Source organism: Arachis duranensis, chromosome 3 (genome assembly GCF_000817695.3).
Source record: "Arachis duranensis cultivar V14167 chromosome 3, aradu.V14167.gnm2.J7QH, whole genome shotgun sequence".
Taxonomy (NCBI): domain Eukaryota; kingdom Viridiplantae; phylum Streptophyta; class Magnoliopsida; order Fabales; family Fabaceae; genus Arachis; species Arachis duranensis.
In genome coordinates this window covers 41,685,055-41,693,679 of record NC_029774.3, presented here as the reverse complement: position 1 = coordinate 41,693,679, position 8,625 = coordinate 41,685,055, and the positions used below count along the sequence as shown (strand labels likewise).

Genomic DNA, 8,625 nt, shown 5'->3' with positions numbered 1-8,625 from the left:
ATCAAGTTTGCAAAATCAATTTTATGCAAACTCCGTTTACAAACCATAATCCAAACACACACCAAAAGTCATAACAAAAACTATATATACTATTGTTCATACGCTGGCCCAACGCTAAGACCTAGGTCCAAACGACAGGCCCAATCTACAAGGTTGAGTCTCACAGTATACCGACTTTCCTCTAAGAAGTCGGTGCTCCCCACGACTCCCTAACGAAGTCAGAAGCAGAGATTAGCTGGCAGACCCCTAAAATCTCCCAATCCATTTCCAGGAGTCATATCGTAACCTCTCTAAGATGAAGGGACGGTTATCCACCTTAAAAGGTGGAACTACTCCAACGGTGGTTATTGGTTCACCACTATAAATATACATACTGACACCTCTCAGGTATCTCTAAATCCCAATGCTCTTTAGACTTGCTCACACCTTTGCTAACTTAAGTATCGGAGTACCACCCCATTCTCTCACACTCACAAGTCAGACGAAGGCCACAGAAGCGCCCGCTCGAAGGCTTCTCTTCTCAGACGATTGGGCCAACTTATCGAGTCTATCCCATTAATCTCCGGTTACCAATGTAACAACTATATTACCATATAATAAATAAATAAATAAAAGAAAGGCGGCTAAGATTTTAAATATAGAAGAACTATGGGTGTATATGTGATCAGAAACATTCATTTTTTTAAAAAAGTTATAATAATTAATAAATAATTTTTTTATAAAATATCAAAATATATCTTTTAGAAAAAGATAATTTAAAAAAGATATTTTTTAAAAGCTTATCAAATATTTAAGTTCGTTCGCGATGATAGATAGTTAGATACAAGTCAGAATAGAAAATCAAAACCCTAAGGCGGCTCGTTTGCAAAACCACAACTCTCTTCGATCTCTTTCTCTGTGTGGTGCCGGTAAGGCTTTTTTTTTTCCTTCAGAATTTTGAATTCAGATTCAGCTCCAACCACCTCTTTGATTCTTTCTCCCAATTCTGTTAGTTTTTTCTGTTTTCTTCGAAATTACCCTTTGTATTTTTTCCTCCTCAATCATAAATTGGTTCGATTCTCTTTCGATTGCGCAATTCTATACAAAATTAGTAATAATTGGGGTTGGCGAAAACAAATTTGACGAAGGTATAGTTGAATCGGTTCGGTTTTAGCTTCTGGATTTCGTTCGGGTTAATTGTGTTGACAGAAGGCTGAACAATTAGGGTTCTTTTAGGGATTTTAACCGATAGATTCTTTTATTGATTTGTCGAGCGGGGCTTGTAATTTTTCGATCACATGGCAGCTGGGAGAGGCGGTGTTTTGAAGAGGGGGGAATCTTACAAATATGGCTCCATTAAGGAATTTGACTGCAAATATAATAATGATGGTTCTTCTATGGTGGAAGCTTCACCTGCCTCTAGTTCTCATGGTGGTGAAGCTTTGCTTCGGGCAGAGAAGAGGAGGAAAGTTTCTCCTAATGCATGGGACATGGGAGAGAGCGAAGTGAGAGTTTCTTCGAAAAACAGGGTCACCCAGGTTGTGGGTCTGCCTCCTACTACTCCATCTCCGGCTGATTCGTCTTTCGTGCTGCCTGGAGAGCAGTCAGGTGATGGTGATACAGATGCGGATTGCTTCGAGGGAAACAAGGTGCAGGGATGGAACATTGCAATGTCGAGGTGGGCTTCTGCTGATTTTTCACCAGTTGATGCATCTTATGATGAGGACAAGGATGGTAAAGTGAGCTTAACAACTGAAAGTGGTGAGATCCTAGAAGGAAGCTCGGGTGGGAAAGTTAGTAGATCAACTGGGAGTAGTGAAAGAGGTAAGTCTGACCTTTCTTCTGATGATGATACTGACACTGAAGAGGATAATATTGTTGATTCCATTGAGGAGGAGGATGAGGAACAAGGTAAAACTGCTTATAGTTTGGTGTCGGATTCTGATGAAAATCTTGGAGGTTGCAGGAAGGTGGAGAGGAATATAAACATGCTCAACAGCTGCAGAAGTGTGTTTGAGTTTGAAATGATTAAGAAGATAAATGAAGGAACTTATGGCGTTGTCTACAAAGCTAAGGATAAGAAGACCGGGGAAATAGTTGCATTGAAGAAGGTGAAGATGAACATAGATAAGGAAGGCTTTCCTTTGACATCCTTGAGGGAAATGAACATTCTTTTGTCCTTTAATCACCCGTCCATTGTAGATGTTAAAGAAGTAGTAGTTGATGATTTTGATGGTGTTTTTATGGTAATGGAGTATATGGAGCACGACCTTAAGGGGCTGATGGATGATATGAAGCAGCCTTTTAGTATAGGTGAAATAAAATCGTTGATGTGGCAACTTCTTCAAGGTGTTGACTATCTTCACGATAATTGGGTTCTTCACAGAGATTTGAAGTCTTCAAACATTCTGCTGAACAACAAAGGAGAACTGAAAATATGTGATTTTGGATTGTCTCGCCAGTATGGGAGCCCACTGAAGCCGTATACGCCTCTTGTGGTTACTCTACGTTACAGGTACATGGAATGAAATAAGTATTCTAGCTTTCATTGAATTTGAATGTGTGTCTGTGGACGTAATTTGTGCCTTTTCAATTGTGTCTATTGATAAAGTACTGGCAGATGCGAGAAACTCATGAATTACATCCTTGCTTTTCTGTGCAGAGCACCTGAGCTTTTGTTAGGTTCTAAAGAATACTCCACAGCAATTGACATGTGGTCTGTTGGTTGCATAATGGCTGAATTAGTTGCCAGAGAGCCTCTTTTCAAGGGTAAAAATGAAGTTGAACAACTTGATCAGGTTATTATTTATTACCAACATTCACTTGAATATTACTTTGCTTCTGTAATAGGTTGACTGCAAAGTATGCTCTCTCTCTCCTATTAATAGTTTTTGGTTGTATTAATTTGGTTGCAGATTTTTCGAACTCTGGGTACCCCAGATGAGAATATTTGGCCCGGATTATCCAAATTGCCTGGGTCTAAAGCAAAATTTGTGAGGCAACCGTAAGCTCTTATTTTCCCTGAATTGTTGTGGTTTTACATCTCACTAAGATTCCCTACTACCTCCTATTGTCACGATTTTATATAAAATGATGAGATGATTCATCTTGATTTTAACTCGGGAATTATTTGCCAACTATTTGCTATTTCAGGTATAATATGCTCTGGAAGAAGTTCCCAGTCGCATCTTTTACTGGTCAGCCAGTTTTATCAGAGTCAGGATTTGACTTGTTGAGCAGGCTTCTAACTTATGACCCTGAAAAGGTAACACATGATCATCATTGATTAAGTTCTGATGGGTTTTACATGAAATTGAATGATATGACTTATACCGGTGGTTTGCTTTTGTCTATTCTTTTGCAGAGGATAACAGCTAAAGATGCTCTCCTTCATGATTGGTTCCATGAAGCCCCTCTTTCTAATTCTGATTTCAAGCCTATTTCCCCTTTTCGTTGCTAGGACAGGTACTTCTGCTCGAAGCAATGGAACTTTACAGGAACAATTCAATTTTTATGTTCATTATTCCCAAAAAAAAGGCTCATGATGTATGATGTGATTTCCAAGGACAGTGTCTTGCACTTCAGTAGGTGCTGATTTTTACCGTTAGAAGCAGCTGCTTGATACATAGTCACCTGACAAGGTGTGGCTTTGTAACTGTTTTTCTTTTCTTTTTTTTCCCTTCTCTTTTACAAATTTCTCTCGACTGAGTTTAAAGCACACTATCTCTCAGTATTCTGCATTTGCTAAAGTATGTACATATATTTCAGGATTCTCAGTAATAAATGATGAATTTCTTCTTGTGGTAATATTCATTACCTTTTCATTCCTTTCCCTTTTGATTATCATGTCTTGTGCTGTGATGTAAAAGATTCACTATTAATTACATCAAGTATTGTTATTTCTTTTGGTGTGATAGTGTTCATGCATATTATTGTGTTGGTTTTGTTTTAGATTGGTCATATGTAAATTATGAGCCAAGATGAACACAATGGAATACATGTAGTCTGGCTCCGCGTCCTGAATCTTGGACTCTCCACTTGCTTCTACATTTGCCAGGTTCTCGCGTATATTTATAAGTGTATTTTCTTAACCCCTCGTTTTTTTGTGTCCAAAATGTCTTTGGATAGTTCTGCTGGAGGATCTCTTCATCTGAAGAAGACGCCTACAGAAGCTCAAGAGCTGATTGAAATGGTTGCAAATAACCAATTCATGTACACTTCTGAAAGAAATCCTGTGGACAATGGGACTAGTCAGAAGAAAGGAGTTTTTGAGATTGACACTCTGAAATGCCCTATTGGCTCAGAATAAAGTATTGACTCAACAAGTCAATATGATTTCTCAAAGTCTGTCTGGAATGCAAAATGCACCAAGCAGTACTAAAGAAGGTTCATCTGAGGAAGAAGCTTATGATCCTGAGAACCCTTCAATAGAAGAGGTAAATTACATGGGAGAACCCTCTGGAAACACCTATAATCCTTCATGGAGAAATCATCCAAATCTCTCATGGAAAGATCAACAGAGACCTCAACAAGGTTTCAACAATAATAATGGTAGAAGTGTCAATTTAGCCCAAACCTTAGGGCTAGCCCTCAACCCTCCAAAAAAATTCTAGCCCACAGCCCTAAAAATTTCAAAATGATATTTTGTAAGCCCAACCCTAATTAAGCCCTCCCAACAAAAAAGCAAAACAGGGCTGGCCCTATAAGTCCTAAAAGCCCTAAATCTAATTTCTCCTCCCTGAGACCCTGAGTCCCTGACCCGAGAAGGCAAGAACTACTTGCATTGAAACGGTGAAACTGTGAAAAGAATCAAAGGATCTGCGTTCTACTTCTGTGTTCTACCTGCGAAATCTTTGGCTGCTTCTCCTCCCTCACGTGAAATCAGAGGTAGGTTTCTTCATTTTCTATCCCTCTCTGAGTTTCTTCTTTGTTTGTTTGCAAATTGCATCACCCATTTTTCAATAATCTGCTATTTGATTCCTACATAAGCAATTGTTCTGCTTTTAAACTTGTTTAATGTGATTTTGGCAAGAGTTCATAGTGAATTGGTTTTCTGTTACTTTATTACCTCTGGCACACTTAAAGAATTCCCGAATTAAGTGTTTACTGATGACTTTTGGGTCAAGTGTTTACCGATGACTTTTGGGTTATCATAGTTTATTTATTGACCATCACCAATGTCTATTGTACCATAGTGATTCTTGATTAAGTGTTTATTTGTAACTTGAGTATATTACATATTTAAAGTGTCAATCCTTGTTATTTTAGTCTTTTTCATTGATGTGTTTTTGAATGGCAGTGTGTTATGATTCATGATTCAAAAGTTAGACAAATGATTTTAGGACATGATTTATGATTTGACATCCTTGTTTAGTGGTTTGACAATGTCAACTTACGCCTTTTTATTCTCACTGCAGGAGTAAACAAGCTAAAGAACTCATTGAAAGCATTATATGTCTATTCCTAGATTACCAGTTTCAAGGTTTATTAGTGCTTTTGAATGATTGCATGCAAGCCATTGTCAATTACTTCACAGACCAGGAATGGCATTCAAGTTGTGAGAACATAGCAAAATTCGTTGCTTCCAGGTTGTTATTTCTTTTGGTGTCAATAATAGTAATTCAGTGATGCTATTGTTTGGCACAAATTTCTTTGGCACCACAAAACTTCCTTATATAGATAGATAACATCAACCTTGTGCTACTTCATGAATCAAAATACATAGTTATTCATCACTTGTTTAATTTTTGAAAGACGAATTAATACAGAGTAGCTCAGCTAGAAAGCCTTGGATTGTGGCTGCTAGTGTTGGAGTTGTGGAGGCTTTAAAGGACCAAAGAGTGTGCATGTGTATGATAAATAATGCCATTGGTGGATCTAGATTGCATTATTTGATTCTAAGGGAGAATTTTGTAGCTTAAGCCTAATCAATTAGTGAGTCATTCTTCTTGTTCTTCATTTGTATATATAGCTATATCAACAAGTGTGATAATGGTGGAGGATGCATGGTTCATATGAAATCCTGCTTGCAAAATAATGGGGTAAAGAAAATAATATCAAGAAATTTCTTGAGATAATTTTATGTTTGATGGGATTATATGGTATCTAACACTAACATGATTAGTGCTGTGAATTACGAATGATTAAGCACTCTTAATAACTTTTAGTTACGAATGATTCCTACACTTTATTATATGTACTTATTTCTAGAATCATTCAGAAGAGTCCCATCATTTTCACCTTTCTTTTTTCACCTTTTACCCTATTTTTGTTGTCTATGGCTGTGATATTTTGTGCTGGAGTGGATGAAACAAAATTATAAATGCAGTGGACCAATATAGTTGTCATAGAAGGTAGCTTTTTTAGTCATTTCTAATGTGTATATAGTTGTCATATTAGTTTAATTTGTTGAATTTTGCAGTTGCATATGCCTATTTAGATAAGATGAATAATTAATATGAATTAATGAATGTTGTTGTTGCTATAGAATTTTAATACACATTATTTGGATATGATTAGGAAATTTATAAACATGGATGATGAAGTTGTTTCTGAGACTCCTGTTCAAGCTTCTGGTAGTGTTGATTCTGGTAAAAGATCTAATGTTTGGAGATTTTTTAAGAAGATTGGAAAAGACAGAGATGGTATTGAAAAGGCTGAATGCAATTTTTGTCATGTGAATACAAAATTGGAAAAAATCCAAAAACTAAGAATAGTTACGGGACTTCTCATCTGAGTCGTCATATAGTTTCTTGTAAATCTATACCCCTCAATATTAGATTTGATGATGATATAGAGGGTCCTCCAACCAAAATTGACCAGAATGTTCATTAGAAAAAAGTCACTCAAGCTATAGTAAAACATAATCTTGTGTTTAGCTTTGTTGAGTATGAGGGTATTAGAGATTGGATTAATTACATTAGTCCAACGATTATAATGCCTTCTAGAAACACTTTAGTTTCAGATCTTCAAATGATTTATTCAACAGAAAAAGAGAAATTGAGGCAGAAGATGTCTAGGATACCTAATAGAATTTGTTTGACATCTGATGTGTGGACAGCATCTACCACTGAAGGATATATTTGTCTGACAGCTCATTTTGTTGATGAGAATTGGCGACTAGTGAGTAAGATTTTGAATTTTTGTCGAATGATTCCTCCCCATACTGGAACCGATATGGAAGCAGTCTTATTTAACTCTTTGAAGCAATGTAGTATTGATAAGAAAGTACTATCTATTACTTTAGATAATACTTCTGGAAATGACAACATGCAAAACATCTTGAAAATCCATCTACGTAGCAAAATAGTTTGCTTTACAATGGTGAATATTTTCATCTGTGTTGCTCTGCTCATGTTTTGAATTTAATTGTGTAGAAAGGGTTAAAGGTGGTTGCTGAAGCTTTATTTAAAATAAGAGAAAGTGTAAAATATTTGAAAGCTTCATATGGGAGAATTGTGAAATACAGCAAGCAGAAATTGAAGAAGGTGTTGGTCTAAAATCAGATGTTCCAACTCGATGGAATTCTACATATATGATGTTGGAAAGTGCAATTAAATTTGAAAAAGCGTTTGACATCCTTAGTGTTGTAGATGGAGCTTATAAAGATTGTCCGACAAATGAAGAATGGAGCTTAGCAAAAAAAATGTGTGAATTTTTAGAGCCATTTTATGAAACTACAAATCTCATTTCGGGTTCATCATATCCAACATCAAATTTGTATTTTATGCAAGTTTGGAAAATTGAATGTCTTTTGGAAGACAATCAAACTTGTGATGATGTTGTTATTATGAACATGACTTTCAGAATGAAGATGAAGTTTGATAAATATTGGAAGGATTATAGCACTGTCTTGGCTTTTGGGGCAATTCTTGATCCTCGATTAAAGTTAAAGTTCTTGAGGTTTTGTTACAAAAAACTAGATCCTTCAACCTTTGAATTGAAGGCAAATGAAGTATTGGAGAAATTTAAAAGGTTGTATGGAGAGTACATAAATACTTTTGGTGGTTCAACAATTTCTCAAAGTAGTAATCAATCTCCTATGTCACCTGAAGAAGGAAGGCTTACAAAGAAGAGCAAAATGGTGATGAAGGTATTTAATTTTAATATAGTATTATTTTTCTCCTATTATGTTTATTCGTTACTTAAATAATCTTTATACTACATCTTTTAGGAGTTTAGAGAATTTGACTGTGAAACCCAAACTTCCAAAGATAAAGATGAATTAGAGATTTATCTAAAAGAAGGTTTGATTCACACCAATGAAGATGATTTGAAGTATGATGTGCTGAATTTTTGGAAGATTAATGAGGATAGGTTTCCCACTCTGTCAGTTATGGCCAGAGATGTTTTAAGTATTCCCATCACTACGGTAGCATCTGAGTCTGCATTCAGTATTGGTGGACGTGTTTTAACAAAATATAGAAGTTCCACTCTTCATGCGCATGTTCAAATGCTTATTTGCACAAGGAGTTGGTTACGTGGATTTGTTCCAAATCATGATGGTAAATATTTATGCTATTTTTTCCAAATAATATTTTAAATTGAGTTTCTAATTGTTTTTTAATTGGTTGATTTTTGATGATGAAATTGGTGAAATTCATGAAGAAGAAGCGTCAACAGAAACGATGCATCCCCCTCAACATT

At 36.0% G+C, this 8,625-nt stretch overlaps 2 protein-coding genes across 8 annotated transcripts in view; both read left to right on the top strand.

Moving 5' to 3' along the window:
* Window positions 1-796: 796 nt before the first annotated feature.
* The window catches only part of LOC107478845 (cyclin-dependent kinase G-2), an 11,133-nt gene continuing 3,304 nt past the window's right edge, over window positions 797-8,625 (top strand). The window contains exons 1-8 of one of the 7 annotated variants that reach the window (XR_008006986.1): window positions 797-908; window positions 1,285-2,494; window positions 2,642-2,777; window positions 2,895-2,983; window positions 3,133-3,244; window positions 3,344-3,620; window positions 3,748-3,782; window positions 3,932-4,101. Coding sequence is in view for 2 of the 7 variants with exons in the window: in XM_021138264.2 (XP_020993923.1) it covers window positions 1,278-2,494; window positions 2,642-2,777; window positions 2,895-2,983; window positions 3,133-3,244; window positions 3,344-3,439 (1,650 nt within the window). In the remaining 5 variants the exon portion in view is untranslated. The other 6 variants (XR_001590019.3, XR_008006984.1, XR_008006983.1 and 3 more) reach the window with 6 other exon arrangements.
* Window positions 7,251-8,625, top strand: part of LOC110278547 (zinc finger BED domain-containing protein RICESLEEPER 1-like) — a 7,271-nt gene continuing 5,896 nt past the window's right edge. Inside the window, exons 1-2 of the mRNA XM_052258267.1 lie at window positions 7,251-8,071; window positions 8,153-8,483. Coding sequence (XP_052114227.1) covers window positions 7,514-8,071; window positions 8,153-8,483 — 889 coding nt within the window. The 5' untranslated portion in view covers window positions 7,251-7,513. The remainder of the gene's footprint in view (window positions 8,072-8,152; window positions 8,484-8,625) is intronic.